This window comes from Macaca thibetana, chromosome 20 (assembly GCF_024542745.1).
Source record: "Macaca thibetana thibetana isolate TM-01 chromosome 20, ASM2454274v1, whole genome shotgun sequence".
Classification (NCBI taxonomy): domain Eukaryota; kingdom Metazoa; phylum Chordata; class Mammalia; order Primates; family Cercopithecidae; genus Macaca; species Macaca thibetana.
In genome coordinates, this window is record NC_065597.1 from 18,186,306 (window position 1) to 18,209,671 (window position 23,366).

At 58.9% G+C, this 23,366-nt stretch overlaps 2 protein-coding genes across 10 annotated transcripts in view; one reads left to right on the plus strand and one right to left on the minus strand.

Moving 5' to 3' along the window:
• Nucleotides 1-23,366, plus strand: part of GABARAPL2 (GABA type A receptor associated protein like 2) — a 625,498-nt gene that overhangs the window by 258,132 nt on the left and 344,000 nt on the right. For 2 of the 6 annotated variants that reach the window (XM_050772818.1, XM_050772824.1), the window contains exon 1: nt 14,831-14,834. The exons of 3 other annotated variants lie outside the window; for them this stretch is intronic. The gene's annotated coding sequence lies outside the window, so the exon portion shown is untranslated. Of the gene's footprint in view, nt 1-1,932; nt 1,937-14,830; nt 14,835-23,366 lie in introns of those variants that run through there. One more of the 6 variants, XM_050772823.1, reaches the window with a different exon arrangement.
• The window catches only part of BCAR1 (BCAR1 scaffold protein, Cas family member), a 40,053-nt gene continuing 17,324 nt past the window's right edge, over nt 638-23,366 (minus strand). For all 4 annotated transcript variants that reach the window (XM_050772694.1, XM_050772692.1, XM_050772693.1 and 1 more), the window contains exons 2-7: nt 14,785-15,405; nt 8,867-9,028; nt 8,574-8,690; nt 6,714-7,811; nt 5,744-5,833; nt 638-1,629 (exon numbers count right to left, since the gene is read on the minus strand). In XM_050772694.1, the coding sequence (XP_050628651.1) occupies nt 1,117-1,629; nt 5,744-5,833; nt 6,714-7,811; nt 8,574-8,690; nt 8,867-9,028; nt 14,785-15,405 (2,601 nt within the window). In that variant the 3' untranslated portion in view covers nt 638-1,116. The remainder of the gene's footprint in view (nt 1,630-5,743; nt 5,834-6,713; nt 7,812-8,573; nt 8,691-8,866; nt 9,029-14,784; nt 15,406-23,366) is intronic.

A 23,366-nucleotide genomic window follows, 5' to 3' on the forward strand; every position in this document is an offset into this window, starting at 1 on the left:
GGTCAGGGCTGGGAGAGCACCAGGGGTTCCAGGCACCCTGGAGCTTCCATCTAGGCTGCGGGCTGCTGGGTGGGGGAGCCACGGGGGGCACACACTTGCCCAGGGCAAAGGTCTTCTCCAGGCCCCTCCCTCCCAACTTGGAGGCCAGATCCACGTGTAATTCCGCATGTGCTTCGGGAGTTCCACAGGCTGGGATGAGATTCTTTTCAGCAGAGTTCTAGATGCAGCCCCTGATGGTGCCCTCGGCTCACAGGAACCTGTCCCCTCCTGCAGCTGCTCCTGCCCTGATCTGCCCTCGCTCCAGATGCCAGTTGTGGGCATGGGCAGGTGCTCGCTGCTGTGGCAGATCCCTAGGGCTCGAGGGGGCCACGCCCAGGCTGTGCCTTCTGGGCCCCAGACCTTGTAGCTCCGAAACCGACCCCAACTCCTGGGCCCAGGCTCTGCCCTGGCTCCCAGGGCCCCACCCCACCTGCAGGAGACACCCAGCCTCAGTGTCCCTTAGTTTTTTTCTGGAGAGACCCACTCCTCTGCCCTCCTGGGAGATGCCATGCATGGCACTTGCCCCTGGGTGCCTTCCCTGGAACCGTCACCTGCCCCGGGGTGCTCTCATCTGGCACCCTCAGGCAGCTGCTCTTCATTTTAAAAACTTTATTTAAATGGAGACTATTAGTCAAATGATTGGAAAACCAGTAATGAAAAATAGTTCTAGTTCTTCAGGGTCTTCTCCTGGTAAGGCGGAGGACACACCAAACTGCACTGGCCCTGTCAGGGGACACGGCACCCTCGCGGGGCCAGGCTCAGACCTCGGGGCAGCATGAGGTCCTGGAGGCTGCGGGGTCCTCACACTCCAGACCCTGCCTGGTGACCCGCCCTGGGCCCATGGTGCACGCTGGGGAAGGCCACTGGCTGACCCCTGGGCTTCGGCTCCTGGGGAGGCACGGCCCCACACCCTGCCCAGTCATAAATATATACAGATTCCTGGGCATCAAGGGTACCAGGCCTGAGGCAGAGCTGGGGTCCTGTCTCTAAGCCTGTGGCGCAGCGACTCTTGAGATGGGAGCCAGGGAGCTGGGACCACCATGCCCCTCCCCTGCCTCCCTCCTGGGGTCACGGCCCTCAGGCGGCTGCCAGCTGGCCTAGGACGCGGCGGAACTGCTGGGTGCTGTGGCCCAGCTCCTTGACCCTCTCTACCATGTCCTGGGCAGCAGCAGGTGATGGGTACTGCAAGGCGGCGGCCTTGGTGGTGGCCACGATGCCACGCAGGAGGTCGCACAGCAGGTTGCTGTAGTGGGTCACCTGGCTGCGCACGTCAGCAGCCTTGGCCTGCCGTGACAGTGTGTCCCCAATGAACACCAGCTTGTGGGCGCTAAGGATGACGAATTTGCTGTGCGCCACAAAGATCTTGGGTGGCTGGTTGGTGGCCACGGCGGTGAAGAAGGCGTCCACGGCATTGGTCAGTGTGGTCAGGTTGGCCTCACACTGCTCCAGGTAGAAGAGCAGCAGCTGCCGGTCCGAGGGCCCCAGGCCGCCTGTCCGCCCCGGGGCCAAGGGTTGGGCTGGTGTCCAGTTGGCCAAGTCGTGGTCTATGGGCCGCGACACCTCCTGTTCCAGTCGTTCAAATTGCTTCAGCTGGGGCGGGAGGGAAGCAGGAGCAGGGTTAGGCTCTCGGGCGAGTCAGAACCACAGGCCAAGACCTGGGCACCCTGGGCTGGGCTTCTCTAAAAGGGCTGCACGGGACTCTAAAAGAGTGCACGGGACTGTGGGGAAACCGGCAGTCTCCTCTCCCGGGGACGGGACCAGGAACCATGGCAAGCCTTCTGGAGGTTGTTCAGTTACCTTTCCACCAATCTCAGAAGATCAGACTCCGTGCCCTGAACATTTTTGAAATGACAAGATGGACAACAGAAAAGTGGCAGCCTGGGGTCGGAGGGGGGGGGGGGGGGGGCGGTCACCGTCCTGGCTTGGGTACTGTCCCACGTGACTTGAGATGTGGCACTGGGGAAACTGGCTGAAGGGCACTGGGGATCCCTCGACCCTGTCTTTGCAACTTCCTGTGAATCTATAAATATTTCAAAACAAAAAGTTAAAAAAATTTTCTCCTTAGTTCAAAAGTAACATACACATTATAAAAAGATTCAAATATATCTAACAGAAAAAAGGAAGACATCACCTGTAATCCAACGCCCCTAAATAGAACCTCTGCTACCATCACCTTCCAGAACCACACAGGAAAGTTAACATTTCCACTCCTGTGCCTGGGAGTCAGCTGAAGGGGACGACGTGTCCTCACTACACTGCTCTGGCCCCGGAAATTACCAGCCACACCCAGACTCAGGACAGGTAAGCTCTGTCCCACCCTAGGCGCAAAGCTCCAAGCCACAATGAGCAAAACCAATAGTAAACCTCCCCCTCCTAACACTCAGAACCTGGCACTGTCCCCCTTAGGCAGCTATTTGGTGAAATCCTTCATCTCTCCGTTCTCTTAGCCAGTGAGATACATACTCGGCTTTTTTTCTTTGCAACGCTCTGGTGAGGCAGGGTGAGGTGGCTCATGCCTGTGATCTCAGCACTTTGGGAGGCTGAGGCAGGTGAATCACTGAGTCTGGGAAGTCGAGGCTGCAGTGAGCCCTACAGAGCACAGGCAACAAGCTCTGTGGGTCTTTGTTGTTCTTTTTTTTTCAAAACTATTTTTATTTTTATAAAGAGGGAGTCTTGCTCTGTCACCAAGGCTGAAGTGAAGTGGCACGATCTCAGCTCATTGCAACCTCTGCCTCCTGGTTTCAAGCCATTCTCCTGCCTCAGCTGGGATTACAGGCCTGCGCCACCACCTCCAGCTAATTTTTGTATTTTTGGTAAAGACGGGGTTTCACCATGTTGGCCAGGCTGGTCTCAAACTCCTGGCCACAGATGATCCTCCCACCTCTGCCTCCCAAAGTGCTGGCATTACAGGTGTGAGCCACTGCGCCCAGCCCTTTTTATTCTTTGACAACTCTTAATAGTTATATAATATCCTACTGCACAAATGTCCATACTTTATTGAACCAATACTCTCCTATTAGACACTTTGCGGGTAGAGATTTCAGATTCTTCACCGATACAAAAATGGGGCAATCGATGTTCTCATGAGTAAGTCTCCATGGGCTTGCATTTAACATGGACTTTATGTCCTTGGCTTTGGAATTCTACATCTTTAGAGTTTTTCACATATATTCTTGCCCTTTAATCCAGCTTCTACCAAGTTATCTAAGTGACTGATTAGATAAGTGCAAAGACTTGTATTCGTCACAGCATTGTTGTCAAAAGTAAAACTCTGGGAACAGCCTAAGTGTCCAACAGCAGGGAACTGGTGCAGTGCTGGAGGCACACAGAGGGAGGATACAGCACATGACCACTTCTGAAAACACAGCCATCCCAGAGTTCTCTCTCTACAGACGGAGATATAGACACATATATTGTTCATATTTCAGGAGGTTTTTTTTTTTTTTGAGATGGAGTTTTGCTCTTGTTGCCCAGGCTAGAGTGCAGTGGTGTAATCTCGGCTCACCGCAACCTCTGCCTCCTGGGTTGAAGCGATTCTTCTGCCTCAGCCTCCCAAGTAGCTGGGATTACAGGCATGTGCCACTATGCCTGGTTAATTTTTTTGTATTTTTAGTAGAGATGGGGTGTCACCATGTTGGTCCGGCTGGTCTCGAACTCCTCACCTCAGGTGATACGCCCGCCTCGGCATTCAGGTTTTTAAAACAATTATTATTTCTTTATTTTGAGACAAAGTCTCACTCATCGCCCAGGCTGGAGTGCAGTGGCGCGATCTTGGCTCACTGCAAGCTCCACCTCCTGGGTTCAAATGATTCTATCACCTCAGCTTCACAAGCAGTTGGGACTACAGGTGCATGCCACCACGCCCAGCTAATTTTTGTATTTTTTAGTAGAGATGGGGTTCTACCATGTTGGCCAGGCTGGTCCCAAACTCCTGACCTCAAATGATCTGCCTGCCTTGGCCTCCCAAAGTGCTGGAATTACAGTTGTGAGCCATTAATTTTTATTAATATATAGAGTCTTGGGTCTCACTATGTGGCCCGGCTGGTCTCAAACCCTTGGCCTCAAGTGATCCTCCTGCCTCAGCCTCCCGAAGTGTTAAGATTACAGGTGTGACATTTATTCTTTTCTTGGGTGTTGTAATAGATTTAACAGGGGGTACAGGTATGGTTTTGTTACATGGGTACACTGTATCCGACAGGTAATTTCTCAGCCCTCACCCCTCCCGCCCGGCCACAGTTCTGAGATGTCAATGTCTAGCCTCTCCTGAATGTCTCTATGTGCCGGGTCCTCCCCGGGCATCTTCCACTCTTCACTGATCCTCATCGAGCTCTCATGAGACAGCTGCAGCCTCGCCGCTGTGCGTCGTGGGTCTCAGGCCCCCGCCTCTGCCACTTCCTTGACGCCCAGAAGGTGGGCGAGGGAGCTTTGACGGGTGATATTTTTATGTTCACTTTGTACTATCCTGTATTTTCACTTTTAAAATTATCTTCATAATCGGAATAAAGCTCCCTTAATATTTTTTTACATACCTCTTTCCTACCCTCAGAAAATGATTCAAGGCCGGGCGCGGTGGCTCAAGCCTGTAATCCCAGCACTTTGGGAGGCCGAGACGGGCGGATCACGAGGTCAGGAGATCGAAACCATCCTGGCTAACACGGTGAAACCCCGTCTCTATTAAGAAATACAAAAAACTAGCCGGGCGAGGTGGCGGGCGCCTGTAGTCCCAGCTACTCGGGAGGCTGAGGCCGGAGAATGGCGTGAACCCGGGAGGCGGAGCTTGCAGTGAGCTGAGATCCGGCCACTGCACTCCAGCCTGGGCGACAGAGCCAGACTCCGTCTCAAAAAAAAAAAAAAAAAAAAAAAAAAAAGAAAATGATTCAAAATATGAAAAGTCTATTAATATGTCAGCATATAAACATAGCAGTGTATTTATAATAAGGGGCCAAATGTGGTGGCTCACACTGTAATCCTAGCATTTTGGGAGGCCAAGGCAGGTGGATCATTTGAGCCCAGGAGTTTGAGACCAGCCTGGGCAACATGGTGAAACCTTGTCTCTACAAAAAATACAAAATTCAGCCAGGTATGGTGGCAGGCCCCTGTAATCCCAACTACTGGGGAGGCTGAGGCAGGAGAATCACTTGAGCCCAGAAGGCTGAAGCTGCAGTGAGTCGAGATTGCACCACTGTACTCTAGCCTGTGTGACAGAACAAGACTCTGTCTCAAAAAAAAATAAAATAATACTAAGGAAGTGTGGGCACAATACAAACATTCAATACATGCTATGTGGTCTTTGAAGGAATCCACAAAGAATGCTTAATGCCATGGCAGCTGCTGGGACAGAAGAGTCGAATGCCCACAGGACACCATCCCGGACACGCAGGGAGCAGCTTGGAGGAAGGAGCAAGGCAGAGCCAGCCCCGAGCCGAGCCTATGGCAGCTGTGAGGGGTCTATTTTCTGCTCTCACCCCTCTCTCTACCTCCCTAAATGTCTCCAACAATTACTCTTGACAACTTTAAAATAAACCAAATGAAAAGATGAAGATGGTCAGGATGCAGGGGGGTGGCGGGCTGGGCCCAGCTCTGAGAACTACCAGACAATGTGTGGGGAGAAGCTGGGGACCCGGGGTCGGCCCTGCGGGGCAAGAGCTGAGGGCTCAAGGGGTCAGCGGGCAAGGCAGGGCCTTGCTCTGCTCCAGGGCCTCACCTGCTGCAGCTCCAGCTGGCTCTTGCCCTGCCGCGTGATGCTGCCCTTTTCCAGCAGCTCCTTCTGGGTCTTTTCAAACTCCTCCTTCCCCTGGAGGGGAGAGACAGGGGCTGCACTGAGGCCAGTTCTCTTCTGAGCCAGAAGAGCAGGCCAGCCCTGTGGGGGCGCAGTGAGCTGAGTGGCCACCAGGTGGTGCTGTGCGCGCACGCATGCACACACGCGCACACAGACACACCAAACAGGCTGGCACATGCAGGGGCAGACACAGACACACATCCCCCAGGCTGACACATGGGGACACACACACACACCCCTTCAGGCTGGCCCATGTGGGGACACAGCCCCACATACACATACACAGGCTGGCACATGCAGGGACAGATAAGGTGGCTTCCTAGGAAGCAGCCCTGGCTGCCCCTTTCACCGCCTGCCAGTCCAGGAAGAGACTGGGCATAGGGTGGGCCACCTGCAGAAAGGCCACAAGCTCCACCCTGCCTGCCTAGGCTCCCACACCAGGAATCAAACCCAATCTCTCCCTGTTGGCCTAAAGGCCTGGCCACCTGTTCCCTGCCCCTGGATGCCTCTCTGGCCCAGCTCAGCCTGGAATGTTCCTCACCGGGACTCCCACCCGGCTGGCACCCAGGCCTCTGCTCCAGGGCCTGGCCTGGGAGGAGCAGTCCCAGCCACCTCCTGCTGCTCCCCCACCCTCGGAGGATCTTTCTCTGCATGCACATTTCTGCAGATCTGTCTCCCAACACAACAGTCACTGCTGCTGGTCACCGGACACACCAGCCCGAGGGACTCAATGAAGGACTCGATGACACGGCCATGCTAGCACATGGGGCCAATGTGGGGTGAGGAAGGTCAGAGTGAGAGGAGGGTACAGGGCCTTGCCAGGGACCAGGCCCAGCTGGGAACAAATCTCCCCGTGCGGCAAAAGAGGAGCCGGGGCTGGGCAGGCGGCACCCACCTGCAGGTGGACGTAGTCATAGTCCTCCATCCAGCCCCCCTCGCTGTTCTCGTACTGCCCATCCGGCGAGTCCTGGGAGGTGAACTTAGGGGGTGAGGGCAGGGGCCGTGACTGGATGCTGCTGGTCTTGTCAGTGGGGTTGGGGTGCAGGGTGCCACCCCCCTCGGGCCCCGGAGCGGGGGCCTTGGTCCGTCTGAAGAGCAGTGAGGCATTGCCGTGCAGGAAGGAGGCCAGCTGCTTGGCGTCCTCGGGCACAGCCCTCGAGCAGGCCACCAGCCGGTCCAGGTCCTCAGGGGTGGCTCCAGGGCCTCCCCGGCCAGCGTCAAAAGCCTGACCGTGTGCCACCAGCGTCTGGTGCACGTCCTCCATCTTCTGTAGTTGCCGGCTAAGCTTGGCATGCAGGGCGCGGTCAGATGTGTGGGCAGCATTGCCCACGGCGCTGCGGGAAAACTCCAACAGCTCGTGGACGGCACTCTGGACGGCAGCCACAGCAGCCTGCAGGTCCTGCACCAGCGGCTCCTGCGGCTCAGAGGGGTTACGCCAGCTCCCAGTCCCACCGGCGCTGCCTGCCAGGTCCAGAAGGTGGGCAACGGTGGTGCTCACACCCTGCTGCAGCCGTGCCAGGGCCTCCACGGCAACTTCCAGCTCCAGGGGTTCCCGGCCCGGCCCCGCCACCTCCAAGGAGGATGCGGACTGGCTGCTACGTGTGCTGCTGGTGCTGGAGGCCGAAAGGCGCTTGCCATCCGCCGGGGCTTCACGTTCAGCTGGGGGAGGCACCGCATACACACCGTTGTCAACCGTGCCACCATCAGCCAACTCAGGAGGAAGCACCCGTTCACGGGGCACATCATACAGGGTGCCTGGGCCAGGCCGCCGCAAGCCAGGGGGCACGTCGTAGAGGTCAGGAGCCGGGGGCGGCACGTCATACACGTCCTCGGCCGGCGGGGAGTCTGGAGGGGGCACAGCCAGGACCAGTGGGGTGCGGGCCGGGTCAAAGGGCTTGGCCTTGGCGAAGGCGGGGGGCACATCGTAGGTCTCCTCACGGAGCAGCGGGCCATCAGGCACATCCTTGCTCACCGATGGAGGAACGTCATAGACCTGGGGGAACAAGCGGCAGTCAAGGCTGTCCATCCGTCCATCTGCCCACCCCAGGGGCTGGGGGCAGCACCCAGCCACACACATGTACACACACACAGGCACACACGCAGCCCCGGCACACACATCCTTCACGATTCCCATCCATGACAGCTCTGGGACGAGCCGGCTCTAGAACCTGAAGGTGGGAGAACTTCCTCTCAAGGAATGACACGTGTTAATTCACATAATTGTATCACTTCAGACTCACTGAAAGGTTAGCTCTCATACTGCCACTGCCACCACCATCATATCATGATTTCATCACCACCACCACCACTGTACCACCCAGTACCACCACCACGTGTGAACTTTCCACTCTGCAGCACGTGTGTGACTGAGCTCTGCGGGTATTATCAGGGGATCAAATTCTGGTTTGCTCCGGACAGTCCTGGTTTGTCCCTGATGCTCCCACATAATTACTAGTCCCCCCTTCACTCTTGGAAGTATCTCAGGTGACAGGACGTACCCTGTGGTCACCTTGCAGATACCCTCTCAGGAGCTCATGGGGAAGGCCTTCCCACAGGCGGCTCTGCAGACGAAGCAGCTGAGGCTCAGAAGAGAGCTCGGTTTCCTCTTCTATCAATGATCCAGTGAGGAGCAGAACCCGGGTCTGGAGCCAGTCTCTGCCTGCCCACCACCCCGAGCCCTGAAGACACTGGTCAGCACCCCAGTGCACACACCCAGACACCCCACAGTCTCAGCCTGGCCCTGGCATGTGCTCACCGCGTGGTGGCTGGACAGTGGCAGGCCCTTCTCCACGCTGGGGGGCACGTCATACACCTCCAGCAACGGGTCTCGGCCATTGGGACCCTTGACAGCCATGGGGGGCGTGTCATACACCTGGGGGCAGAAACAGTGGAGGGTTAATGGCGCCAGGGGGAACGGGAAAGGCAGAAACCCCGCGGCGCTGCCCCCAGGCCTGGCCAGGGCTGAGAAGATGCAGCTCCCTGCCCAGGGTCAAGCAGAGGCACAGACTCGCCGCCCTGCCCTCCCGCTGCTGCGCACCCCACACCTACCTCCTGGCCATACTGGCTGGGAAGCAGCCCCCGAACCGGGGGCACATCATAGATGTCCTGTGACCCCGGGGCCAGCAGGTGTCGCGGGATGTCGTACTCGTCCTGCTCCGGCTGGGCGGCCTCATACACGTAGCCCTGCCCCACGCGGGTGGGCACCACCACCTGGGGGCAGAGAGCTGACTTCACTGCTGCCCTCGAAGCGGCCCTCAGGGAGGCTCCACTCACACCTGGGAGCCACGTCCTTTTGGGAGGTGGGCAGGGCACACCAGGTGGAAGGGACGGGGCTCCCCAAGGACGCCAGTTCTCACCCACTCTGCACCCTCTGACCTTCCTCCAGCGGAACGTAGTGCTGGGTACAGCAAGAACCCCGGGTTTTATTCAGAGCTGCCTGGTCCTGGGCCAGGACACCACCATCTCTACAGCCTGCTGACCCGGAAGGCTCCACAGATGAGTATGGGTGTGAGCTGATGACGGTGGGGGACACCGGTGGGGTGAGGGGCTGGGGCCCTGGCTCTGGAGGGCACTACCCACAGGCAAGGAACCCCCCGTGACTGGGGCGCCCAGCCCCGCGGGACGAGAGGTCACGTCGGAGGCCTCGGAGCCTGCTGCCCACACCACCGAGCTGTAGCCTCCTCAGAAGGATCGGCCCAGCAGGGGACTGCGTCCAGCCCAGGACCAGACAGAGCCTAGCACCCCCTGCCCCACAGCACAGCATGGGGAGACTCTGGAGGACAGGAGCAGAGGGGCAAGTTGAGCATGTGCTGGGGGCCACAGCAGCTGGAACCAAGGCTGCCCTGCCTTGCCGCGCCTGCCCCGGGGGAGCTGCCTGCAGCAGGTTAGATCCCCAGCAACCTGAAAGGATGAGGCTTAGTGGGGGAGGCAGGTCCAGGGCCAGCCCTCCCTCCCCAGGCTCTCTTACCCTGGTCCAGAGCCCGGGGCGGCCAAGGCAGGCAGCACAAGCACCTGCCCAGGACCACGCTGCCCCTCACTAGTAATGGCCTGAAGGGGGTAGGGGCCATGCCAGGCAGCCTCATTCCCCAAAAGCCTCCCTGCCTTGGGGAGGACAAGGCCTCCCTGGTGGGATTCTCCAGCCCCTGGCACACTGCACCCACACGCCTCCACCACCAGGCTCCCTGTTCAGCTCTCTCCACTGAAAGACCTTTTGTTCCCTCATCAAAGGGGATGTCTGGGACAGGGTTGACTCAGGGCCTCCCTGCACATCCCCCAGGGCAGCAGCGCCAAAGCAGCCTCTCCCTCGGGCCCAGTGCCCCTGAACCCCGAGAGGCCCTCCCAATGCAGGCAGGCAGCCAGCCATGCTCACTGAGGGTGCTGTGAGGGGGTACAGGGCATGGGGGCGGCAGAGGCGCCCAGCACCCCCCAGCAGCCCCAGGCCTGGCAGAGCCCCCCGCAGCGCAGCAGAGCTGGGCCCAGTGGGTCTCCAGCGCGCCTGGTAGCAGAGCCCCACAGGCTGGGGGCCTCCGCGGGGTGTCCCCACCCCCCTCCAGTGCATCTGGGAGTGGATTTGGCGGCTGCCTCTCCAGACTCATCTCCCTCCACGCGCTCCAGACTTGAGTCTCCTCCAGAACTATTTTTAGACGCAGGGACCTGCCAACAGTGGTGCAGGCGGGGCGGAGGGACGTGGCAGGTTGGCTGGGCCTTGAGGCACGGCCTAAGGCTTCTCCAGGCCTCCCAGCCTCCCAAAGGCAGGTGGGGACCCAGCCCCAAGGCTCAGCCAGGACCCAGCACCAGCAGGAGGGAGGCGTGAGCATCCTCCAAGAGCACCCCGCTGGTGGCCGTCCCAACCTCATGCGGTGAGGCCCAGGGGCGCAGCTGGACCCAGGCCAGCCTCCCCAGGCAAACGGCTGCCTGCCACTCTTGGAGCTGAGTCGGGTGGCAGTAGGCAGCCACAGTGACCAAATGTTTCTGTTAGAAAAACAGAGCAAGGCAGCCACCAGCGGAAAACGCTCATTAGGGGAATGACGCTGCTAATCACAGGCCACCCTGCTACACACCTGAGACCCCACCAGCAGGCCCTGGAGGTCCCCTGGGGGTTAGGGGAACACAGCCAGAGCCCAGGAGGAGGGGACAGAGTCACAGACACTGACATAACACCCACACGGTCTCTGACACACACGCCTCATACAAGCAGGGAAAACACAACACAGGCCAACTGCCAGGTACACGCACAGAACCCAGGCAGCACCAGGGCCAGGGTGCTGCCCCTCTCCTCCCCCAGGATCAGGCATCAAGCAAGGGGATGAGTGAACTCAGGAATACATCCCAGACTCCCAGTCAGCGTCCAAGAGGCAGGCATCAGGTTGGAAGAAGGGGACAAGGTAGGCCCCCACCCTGGAGCTCAGTGGCTGGTCTCCCCCTTCTGCAAAATGGGTGTCACCCCTGACCTGGGCTGGCTCCTGGCTCTGGCATCCCCAGGTCCCCATTCAGGAGCCTCGTTTCCTCCTCGGGAAATGGAGCACCACAGGAGCGCTGTGACCACGGCCACCAGGACACACCCAAGTGCGAGGGGCTCACCTGACCTGGGTCATGGTGGCCTGAGGGGCCAGCACCACAGCCCACTCCCCTCCCTCCCCAGCTCCAGGCCCCCTGGCCTGAGGTCCCAGCACATGGGGGCCTGGGGCAAGATGAAGCTTCTAGGGCGAGGACGGTGAAACTCAGGCCCAACAGGACCGCGTACACACCTGACCCCAGGCCATGGCTGTCTCCTTGGGCACTGACCAGGGTCACGACCTGAGTGACCTCCCACAGATGCCTTCCCCAGGAAGTCCCACCTGCCCATGAAAGAGCCTATGCCCTCAGATTCCTACAGACCACACCCGGCCCAAAGAGTCTCGATGCCGGTGTGGCCCTCACTTCTCCCCCAGCCATACGGGCCACCAGGCTCCCATCTCAGCACCCGCTGGACCCTGCTCCAGGCCCCAGGGGTCTGACCCTCCTGTCCACCACCCTTGTTACTCACCCTCTTGGCTTCCTGAGAGCCAGTGTCCATCCTGCCCACACGCTGTCCTGGCAAGGGCTCCTTGTCAGCCCAGCCAACCACTACCCTGGAACTGGGAGACTCAGTTTCCCAGGCATTTGAGGGGCAGGCCTGAGGCTTAAAGGGGAGGACATGGAGGTTCGGACACAGATGGCCCGCAGCCAGGTGTTACCGCCGTGCCACTGTACTGAAGACACGAGCAAATGGAAACTGCCCAGGGCCCGTCCCAGCAGAGGCGGCAACCCAGTGACGTCCAAGGCGGCTCAGGGAGAAGCTTTAAGAATGCAACAAAGGCCGGGCGCGGTGGCTCAAGCCTGTAATCCCAGCACTTTGGGAGGCCGAGACGGGTGGATCACGAGGTCAGGAGATCGAGACCATCCTTGCTAACACGGTGAAACCCCGTCTCCACTAAAAAATACAAAAAACTAGCCGGGCGAAGTGGTGGGCGCCTGTAGTCCCAGCTACTCGGGAGGCTGAGGCGGGAGAATGGCGTGAACCTGGGAGGCGGAGCTTGCAGTGAGCTGAGATCCGGCCACGGCACTCCAGCCTGGGCGACAGAGCAAGACTCCGTCTCAAAAAAAAAAAAAAAAAAAAAAAAAAAAAAAAAAAAAAAAAAGAATGCAACAAAATTCTTTTGATATCTAATGTTGGATTTACAACTTTGAAACGCAAAACTACATGTACAAATCTGTGAAATACAGGGCAGATGCTAGACAAAATATGCCAGAATTTCCCAGTGATTACCTCGATTGGAAAATTTCATCTCCAGACTTTTCCATACGTTATGCATTTTCTACAGCAAACAAGCATTGCTTTTGTGACCATAAAATACAAGCAGACACAATAAGGACTGGCAGGGCTTTCCTAGGGGAGAGCAACCGGGCCCAGGACGTAGGGCTCTCCTTCCTGGGCCATCAGCCAGGTCAGGGCCCTTGTGGCACAGGCCTGGGCAGCTCCACCAGAGGCCATGGGCGGAGAAGGACCCAGCTGGTGGAGCCCCTGATGTAACTGAGAGCAGGCCCCTTGCCGGAGAGGGAAACAGAACAGCTGCCATAACAAAGGCTTGAGGCCAGGCTCTGTCTGGGGGTCTCGCTGCTGCTCCCCAGCCCACAGGGCTTCCAGCCACACCAGGACAAGCTTCACTGCAAAGGCGGGAGAGGAGGAGAGGGGGTGTGCCTGACCTTGGGGCATGTGGAGTGTGGACTGTGTGTGTGTGTGCATACGCACATGCATTTGTACATGTTTGTGGGATACTGGTGGGTGCATATGCTTTGTATGTGTGGACGTACACGTGTCTGTGTGGGGTGTGTATGCACGTGTTTATACATATGGGGTTTGGGTGTGCACATGTTCATGGATATGATGTGTGCATGTGTGGGCGTATACGTGTGTCCATTTGTGGGGTATGGGATACAGATATGTGCATATGTTCATGCACATTCATGTAGCGCATGTGTGTGCTCGTGCATATGGTGTGTGCACAGGTGTCTGTACCTGTGGGGTACAGGTATCATGCACGTGTGTTCATTTGTGTGGAGTGTGGGTATACATGGACCATGGTCTAAGGCTCCCCCACAGGACGCTGCTCCCTGCTGCCTCCCCGGGGGATAACAGGACCCTGCTCCTCTTGCTAAAGCCAGTGTGGGAGCAGCCCCACCCAGGCAGCCTCACACCAGCCAGGCTCACGTCTGACCAGATGGCTGAAGGAGCAGGTAGAGCAGGAAGTGGGAGCCAGTGACCCAGGTTCCCCTGGCGGCCAGGTTTGGTGGCCCATGTCCATGGAGTCCCACCTGCCAATGTCCTCCGGCCACACTTCCTGGGTACCAGGCCACCCATGGGCAGGGGTGGGGGTAACTCCCTGCTGACGTGCTGCCCAGCTGGCACCAATGAGTTCTCCACCTTAGCCCTAGGCTGAGTGTCCACTTGGCCAGTGTCTCTCCAGACACAGGTGGCTCTAGATGGGACACAGCAAAAACAAGGCTTGGCCTGGGTCCTGGGAAGCTGACCCCAAACAGCCTGGGCGGCTATGTCCCCCAGGAGTGCTGAGACAGCAGCATGGGCTGGGTTTCTCAGGTCCTCCTGGTGAGCCCTAAGAAGCAGGCAGGAGAAGACGAGAGACCCTGAGACACCCTCTCCATGTCTAGGCCTGGAAACTCCACACCCCAGCTCTCGAGGGGGCTTTGGCACAAGGGGAACGGACCAATCAAAGGTGAGAAAAGGTTGCTCCTGCTGCAGCCAGTGGACCTCGCCGCCCTCTCCAGTTCTGACTCCTTCCTACAGGCAGGTGAGCTTGAGAGGCAGGGGGCCTGTGGACTTGGGGAGTGGGCTCAGGGTCTGGAGGCCAGAGATATTGTTCCCAGGCCCAGCATCCCATTGGCAAGAGCTCAGGAGGCTCTCAGAGTAGCCCTCCTCTAGCAATTCCAGGGGCAGTATCCTCCCAGGAGTCACATCCAGATCACCGTAAGCACCCACTGGACCCTAGCATCCCCCATAAGAGGAGAGGGGTTGGCCCGTGGAGGCAGAGGCGGTCAGATGTGCTGGAACCCCATCTAGACGCTGACACGTAAACCCAGAGGGCACAGCATGAGCATGAAGTGGCTGTCCTCTCCCTCGCGGGGGCCCACGTGCCAAGCCCCGCCTGCCCGCTGGAATGCCTCAACATTCTGATCCCTGTGGTGACACCACTACTCAGATTGGCTTGGCTGAGGCCAGTGGGGCGTCTCCCCTCTGGGTCCATTCACATCCATCTTCCCCAGACAAATGAACACTCCCCAAACACTCACTTCCCATTTTGACCCCAGACCAAGCACACAGCCACTCCTGGACGGCCAGTGACTGAGGGTGGCTGGGCCCTTCTATGCCCAGAAACCAGGGCCTGGGTCTATACCTGTGGGGCTGCACGACTGGGCCAGGACAGCCTTACCTTTGCCGGGGGCTTTGTGCCCTCCCAGCTGCGTGTGTCCATGGACGGGGGGACCTGGTAGATGTCATGCCCCATCCCGGCAGAAGGCGGCACCTGGTAAATGTCCTGGGCGGGGCCTCCAGGCCCTGGGGGCACTTGATACAGGTCTGCGGCGGGGCTGGGAAACTGGTGATGGGGCGTCTGCTTCGAGAAGGTGGATGTCTGCTTGGCTGGGGGCGACTGGAACTGAGGGCTGGGACCCGGGGCTTGGTAGAGGCCTTGCTGAGCCTTGCTGGGAGTGGGCACCAGGTAGACACTGTCAGGCTGGGGCTGGTAGGTGGTGGGGAGCATGGGCGTGTACTGGGAGGCCGGAGGCACCGGGGCGTGGAGGCCAGGCTGAGGCTGGGCCGGGATGGTGGGGGGGCCGGGGCCAGGCCCTGCTGGCTTCTTATCATACATGCCCACCAAGATCTTGAGGCGGTTCCCAGGAACGATGCCCTGGCGCCCGTGCAGCGAGCAGAGCCACCAGCCGTCCAGGCCCTGCGTGTCCTGCTCCAGCACCGTCATGATGTCACCCTTTCGGAAGGACAGCTCATCTGGGGACTCGGCCACGTTGTCGTAGAGGGCTTTAGCCAGCACGTTCTGGGGAGAGAGGACACAGGGTGTGAGACCAGGAGGATGTTCATGGGGCGTCAGAGGATCCCCAGCTCCTGCCCCATCTGGGGAGGTGCCCAGCTTTGACACTGGGAAAATAACTTAGTGGAGTTTGGTGAGATCATTGTGCCTTTGCCTCCAATGTCTCCATCTGTTCCCCAGCAGAGAGGCCCAGCTGAGCCTGGCTTTTCTTTCCACTGCACCTGTAGAGCACCTCAAAATCCTCTTGACCACTGCCACCACCAAAACTCCAGGGATGACCCTCAAGATACCCCTAAAAGCCCCACCCAAGGCCACTCTGCTACCTGGACCAACACAGGGAGAGCGGCAGTCACAACGACAACGCTGCCAAGTTAAAACAAATAGCAAATGGTTCTCTCTTGAGATGCACGAAAATAATCTGACAAAAAGGACAGCTTCTTAGGATAAAAAACTGAACAAAAATGAAAGGAAGCTTCCTTAACAAAGTCCATCTACCCAAAATCCAAAAAGTCAGTAATTAGTTTAGAAACTTCAAACACCTTCCCCAAGGCTGGGAAGCAAACAGGAGGCACGCCCTCCCGGGCCTGGCCCCGCTGCCCTCAGCAAACCCTCCCAGGGCAGGGCACGTCCTCCACGTGGCCCAGGAGCCAAGCAGTCAGAGAGGGACTTGGAGGAGGCTGTGGGATCAGAGGCATGAGGGCGATGATGAAGGCAGGTGCAGAGCCTCGCTGGGACACAAGAGCCCAGGCAGGGAGGCCTCGAAGTTTCCCGCCACACCCCTGCGTCCTTGCCCCTGCTGCTGCTGCCCCATTGAGGTGCCAGGCGCAGGATGCGCCCAGAGAGACAGAGGGTCCCTGGCTGGAGGGTGTGGTCGGTTCCAGCAGAAGGCAGGTGTGAGGGAGGCACGGGGTGAGACAAGGCCAGGGTTGCAGCCCCTCCTAGGGCGGCCGAGGGCTGCATGGGTTCCACAGGGGCCCCAGACTTCACACACAGGGAAGCCGGGTCTGAGAAAAGTGCCAGGCCGGCTGGGTGGTGACCCGACCGGCTCCAGCCACCCCACCAGCCTGGCCTCAGGTCTGGGCTGCCCTGCAAGGTCCCTCCTTGGAGTCTCCTGGGGTCTTAGACGTGCAGCCTGGTCGAGACTGACTCAGAAATGGGACCTGGGTTCCAGCCAGCCAGCAGCTGTGTGACCATCCCCACTTGGACCCAAGTCCCATTTTCTGGACTCCATTTGCAAGGAGTGAAACAAGGAAGAAAGGGCCACGCCTCCTTGGGCAAAAACAGGAAGCCGGAGCCTGGGCCTTGGGGCAGAGTGGGGGTGACACCTCTTCCAAGTCCCTAGGGCCCAGCCTCCCCTACACCAGCAGGGACTGGACAGAACCCCTCTGAGCTCCGTCTCCCTGGCCGGCATCAGAGGGCAATGGTGCACCAGGCAAGCAGCCTGAGTAGGCAGTAGGTGCCCCAGGTCCCAGGAGCAGACATTCAGACCCCACAGCTCATTTGCCCTGGGTGGGCGTCATCAGCTGGGAGCCTATTTCTCCAGAGCAGCTAGGAGCCTCCAGTCCCTAAAGGGCCACAGGCTAGAGTGTGGGGAGCCAGGAGGAGCAAGGCCCAAGGGAGGGGCCAGGGGGCAGCTCAGAGAAGGCAGGCCCAGGTGGAGTCACATCAGAGCCAAGGTGAGCGCAAGGGCAGAGGCCCTAGATGGCTGCAACACTGTTCACACCACAATTACAACAGAATGAAAAAGGAACTCAAGTGAAAAGCCCGCCTCAAGAAAACATCCTGTGAAACGTAAAGACAGGAGAGGGTCAGGACGACTCCAGAGGTGTCTGAGACATTGGAGACACTTTCTCTTCCTGTTTTTCAGGAATGAGTGTTTCTTGCTTTGGGGCTGAAAAAATACACAAAAAGAAAAAATAAAAAAAACAGTGGACTGTGTCCCAGGCTCTGAGGCAGAATGGGACAGGCACTGCGGCAGGTCCAGGGGCCAGAGCCCCACAGAGGAGCGGGAGGGCGGGGGCTCTCCTGCAGCCCACCCGTGCTCAGGGCCCCCATCCCAGGCAGCCAGCAAGACAAGCATTTCCCAAATATGGTCTGCAGCCTGCCTCTGGGAATCACAGCCCATCAGGGGGCGGGCCACCCTCCCCCAGTGACCCTACACACCACAGAGTTGCCCCTCCAGGTCCCCCAGCCCCTGCCCTGGTGACCACAGGAAGTGCCAGCAGAGTGAGTCACAGGAAAATTCCCCTCCAGCCAAGTCAGAGAAGGTGGGGGTTTAGACAGAGGGGACCGCCCTGCGAAGGCCCCTCACCTCCTAGAAGGGCGGCCCAGGAAAGGCTGGCAGAGGCCCCGCCAGGCAGGGCCAGGCACTCAGGGAGACTGAGGGAGCACAGGCAGGGAGGCCGGGGGCTCTGCAGAGGGAAGGGCCAGGCAGGGAGGGAAAGTCCGGCCCAGGTGAGCGGCTGTGGCCTCTGGCCTCAAGGTCCAACCCCTCCTGGAATGAGCTCACTGATTGGCCACAGCCCAGTCTGGGGCCACTGAAGCCAGGCTGGGAAGCACCTCACAGGCTGGGCACGTGGCACCGGGCGCCTGGCACCAGGAGCTCCCCTGCCTGCGTCAGCTGGCATGCCCCCGCCCAGCCTGAGCTCTGGACACCGCTGCTGCTGGTACACAACCGACCACTCTAGCTGGCCAGGGCCCCGCCTCTTTGGGCCTCTCTGCCTCCCCGTCTGTTCCCCAAGAACACACACTCCTTCCTCCTCACTAGGCAGCAGCTAAGACTCAGACCTGGGCCCCGCTGTGGGACTTTGGGCAAATCCCTTAGCCCCTCTGAGCACTTAGATCCTCTCTGCTGGAATGACAGCCCTGGTTTCATAGGATTGTTCTTTTTTTTTTTTTTTTTGAGACAGGGTCCTGCTCTATTGCCCAGTAGCACGATCATGGCTCTCACAGCATCCACCTCCCAGGCTCAAGCGATCCTCCCACCTCAGCCTCCTCCCACCTCAGCCTCCCATGTAGCTAGGACAACAGGCACGCACCACCATGCCCAGCTAATTTTGTATAGAGATGGGGTCTCCTTATGTTGCCCAGGCTGTTCTCAAACTCTTGGGCTCAAGTGATCGTCCAGCTTCGGACTCCCAGAGTGCTGGGATTACAGGCGTGAGCCACTGTGCCCAGCGCACACTGTTCTTTTAACAAAAGATTCGCCTGGCCCTTGCTTCAGCCAGGCTCCGCAGAGATAGCGCAGGCCTAGTGGACGAGGCCTCTGTCTGAACGGGGCCTATAATGTAGTGGGACAGAAAGACAGCAAACAATTTGCTCTCATGGGGAAGAAAGTGGGGGGCCAAAAATAATGTGGGAGAAGGCCTTTGCATACAGGGTCAGAGATGGCCTCCCCAGCCGGGTGCGGTGGCTCAAGCCTGTAATCCCAGCACTTTGGGAGGCCGAGACGGGCGGATCACAAGGTCAGGAGATCGAGACCATCCTGGCTAACATGGTGAAACCCCGTCTCTACTAAAAATACAAAAAACTAGCCGGGCGAGGTGGCGGGCGCCTGTAGTCCCAGTTACTCCGGAGGCTGAGGCAGGAGAATGGCGTGAACCCGGGAGGCGGAGCTTGCAGTGAGCTGAGACCCGGCCACTGCACTCCAGCCTGGGCGACAGAGCGAGACTCCGTCTCAAAAAAAAAAAAAAAAAAAAAAAAAAAAAGAGATGGCCTCCCCAAAGAGATGATATTCCACAGGATTCCCGTCTGGGAAGAGCATGGGGCAGAGGAAGGGCCTCAGCCAGGGGGCTGGAGCAGGGAGGCAGGCTGTGACCCTGGAGCGGCAGAAGGACTCACGCCACAGACTCCATGGGTGATGCGTGCACAGCTCAGTGAACGTCATCCACACGACCAGCTTCCCATGGCCAGATAAGCCCAGACGAGCAAAGCACACACCACCTCAAGCATTCCTGCTCTGGACATGCTCGCAGGCCCCCCAGCAGCCTCCCCCGGAACCCCTGCCATGCTCCAAACTGGAGGAGAGGCCAGCCTCCCTAGGCCTACTTTCCTGGCCTCCTGCACTACTGGGCCTAGGGCATGACCCAAGCTGGGCCAGTCAGGTGCTCCTGCCCAACTTCTCAAGGGATACAACTGTGACCTCAGATGGGGTGCAAAGCCAGTCCAGGTGGACACTGTCAGTCACCTGTGTCCAAGGCACAGTGGAGGCTGCTGAGTCTCTGGTACCTCACTCCTGCCGCACCCCACTCCCACTTCAGGACCTGCTGGACTATCATCCCGTCCAGGAAGGCTCCTCCTGGGACACCCCCTTCCCTCGGCCCCCACCTCACAGTACCACCCAGCATGTCTTGACATAGCCCAATTCATACCCCTGGACCCCAGGCACCTGGGACAGGAGGACAAATCTACCTCCTTCAGAAGGGTAGCTCCAGGGTATGTGCACCAGAGGAACCCAGGAAGGCCCTCGAGGGCTCGCTCATCCCAGAGGGCAGGGCCAGAGGAGACCCCCAGCCTGATGCCAGCACTCCCCAAACAATATCCCAGCTGTTGCACATGGGAGCTGACAGGACTGCCCCACAGGCTCTGCCTGGCTCTGAGAATGGCCCTCATTGTATCCCTGGGGCCCGCCTGGGCACCAGATCCACCCGGGCTGGGCAGGCAGGCCCTGAGAAGCAGAGCGGCTGGGACCAGGGCTGCGGGTGGCACACGTCAGGGAGAGCTGCAGCCGTCGGATGGGTGTTGGGTTCTCCTCATTGGCTCTGCCAGCTGCCTTGGGAGCCCTGGACATGCTGTGGCTGTCCCCAAACTCTGACTCTGGGTTGGGGGGAAGCTGGTGTCGGGGAGAGGTAAGGGGAGATGCTGCTGCTCCAAGGAGCCTTCCCTGGTTGCCTGAAGGGACAACCGAGGAGTTCTCAGGAGCAGGGCCAGCCCGAGCCAACTGCAGAGAACACTGCAGGTATCACCGCTGACCAAAACCCTCTCTGCCAGGCCTGGCTCACATCTGGCCTGCACCCTTTCACCCAGCAAATGTGACTTCAGCACAGCACCCACAAGCCAGCACAAGGTGGGAGCTGGGAGAAAATGGCAAGAACTCCTGGTCTCTGCCCAAGACCCCGGGGTTGGGAGCAGACAAGGAAACGGGTAACACGACCACAGTTGTCACTAGGTTCACAACAGTAAGAACAGCACAGTTCCTCCCTGCCGGAGGCAGAGCTCTTTCCCTCACAGCCACCAGCTCATTTAACCCTCAAAACAACCCCATAAGACAGAAATACCTGCATCTTACTAGACAGGAAAACCAAGGCTCAGAAGCTCCCTGACAGTCCAGGGTCACTGAGTCCAGAAGCAGCAGAGGCCAACCCCAGGCTGAGACACAGTAGAGCTGGGTGGCTCCACTTTATCTCCACCCAGGGCTGATGCCTGGGTTCGTGGAAACCACGAGAGGAAATGTCACGGGCCTTTCCCACCCCTCCTGTCCACACCCCCAACACACACATGCACCCACCCCAGCACAGAGCCTCACACACAGCAGGCACTTGGGAAACACTGCTTTCTTTCATACCCAGAACCGTCACGAACTTGGGCCAAGTTTATTTCAGGAGCATTCTATTTGCTTGTCCCAAAGAGCCTCCATGGCCAACGGATGCAGGCCCAATGAGCGTGCGCCCAACTGGCCATCCGCACCCGGGACCCACCTGGAGGGGTCCTGATCACCCCACTTGGCCCTGGCCTCAGGCTCTGAGGGGCACCTCCTCTTCCCTCCTCCATGTCCCCATCCTGGGTGGAACTCCAGGACCTGCCAGTTTAGTGGCATCTTCCCCTAATACTCCCACAGACAACTGGGTGGCCAGGGTCTGGGCTCAAGTCCTGGGTGCCCAGGTGGCAGGCAGCAAGGGCGTGGGCAGATCACATAGCCTATGCGCGGGGCCCACGTTCCAGAGCCACCCCAGGGGAGCATGGCTCCTGTCCTGCCGGCCTTAGTAGGGCGTGAAACCTCGGAGAGGATGAGGCAGGGAAGGCGTGCAGGCCCTCAGCCCCACGCGTGACACTCAGCAGCAGGAAGGAATAAAAAGACACCTGTGGGGTGGCCACTGCCAAGGGTGCCCTGACACAAGCACAGAGCACAGCCTGGCTTTCGTTGCAGCGCCACAGCAGATGCCTTTATGCCCAGGCCAGCTATGGTCTGGAAGCACGCCCCAGCCCCTACTCCTGCCAGGGCATCCCAGGCACTGTCCCTAAGAGGCTGGGCAGAGGAGGTGGCATGGGGAGGGCCCTCCTGCTTCAGGACATGGAATCTGCAACCCAAAACACCCCACGGACAGTGGGGACGGCTGGCAGGCCCCAGGCCTGTACCCCTGCAGGCAGGATCAGCGGGGTTCACTCAAGTGGACTTGCTGGAGCTCATGCTTGTGATCCGGACTTTTGGCAGAGAGTTCAGTGTGAGGCTGACCCCTGACTTCAGAGACAGCAACAGGCCCAGAATAGGGGTAGCTCCCACCTTCAACCCCAACTGAGTCATCAAGGAGGCTGGACCCGCCCCTTCACCCTACTTCTGCCCCAGACTAGCACCTAGAGGTGGGAGGAAGTCAGGGCAGCAAAATGCAGATGGAGCCAGGGCCTCTCCTGTGCTCAGAGGGCCAGGAAGGGCCTGACAGAGGGCAGAGCCCCGCCCTCTTACAGGGAGACCACCCTGCAGCCCCTTTTTTGGGGGCTGAAGAAGAGGCTTGCCCAGTGTCTTTGCTGGAGAAACATCCCTATCACCCAACTCCACGCCCCACACTTCAAGTCTGACTCCAATACTGCCTCCTCCAAGAAGCCCCCCTGGAGCGCACCTCCCCTGCTGGTTGGTTCTAGCTGCTTCAGCTGGCTGTGGGCTCCTGAGGTCAAGGGAAGAAGTTGTCCAGGCTCAGGAGAAAAGGGTGGTAGGACCCACTAAAGGGACAGTAGATGCCAGCAGAGGGCCACAAAGGCACAGCCTTGGAACCAGAGGGTCCCTACCAAGTTGATAATCCCAAAAGAGCATGGTGGTCCCCCAAGGACCAGAGCTTCCTCAATCCCAGACTGGGAATTCAGAAGCCACATGTGGTGCTGCACTGGGGGCCATGTCAGGAGACCAGGTTCTGGATCCAGTTCTGAGGACAACTAACTGTCTCTCTGTACCTCAGTGTCCCCATCTGCACCATCCGTATAATGGGAAAGGGGCTTGAAGAGCTGTCTCAGGGCCCTTCCTGCACAGACAGGAGGCCCTAGTGGCACTGTCCTTATTTCCATTCTTTGCCCAGACCTGGGGCCATGGTACCAGTCCATAGGGCTCACCCTCCTGCTCCGACAAACAGTAACGGCCAGAAGCTCCAAGCCTCCTGCCCCAGCCCAAGGTGACTTTCCTGGCAGAACCTGGAACTGCCCTGCCCTGCCTCCACCCAGCTCCCAAGCAAGCAGTGCCAGCAGGAAGCGTCAGCAGCTCCTCCCCAAAGCTCCTTTCCCCACAGCCCCGCCGCCCCGGTACCTGGGCCCCGATTCTCCAGGCACCCCGACACCTGCTCTCACAGGCCAGCCAGTCCCCACCACCCAACTCTCCACCGAAGGAAAGGAATGAGCACAAGAGGGGGCGTGCCCCGGCCCAGGGCGATGGGAAACATCTCACCTGGCCGAATCCAGTAAGGAAATCAACCCATGGTCATTCTGAGGTGACCAAAAAAGCAGCGGGACCCAGGAGGAGTGCGGGAAAGGACACCAGGGACTCTTAAGAGGGAACGGGAGCCTTGTGGTGGGAAAAGGAGCTGCTGTTCCCGATAGGAACCCAAAACCCCATCTTCCGGGTCGTAAGCCCCTCACCACGCACCCCTAGGCAAATCTCAGCTTTCCCAGCTCCCTCACCTCGGCCCAGCGATCAGCCTCTCTGACCCTCGAGAGGCAGCCCCGCCCCTGCTCTAGCTCTGTGGGTCCCCCAACCATGGACTCCAAAG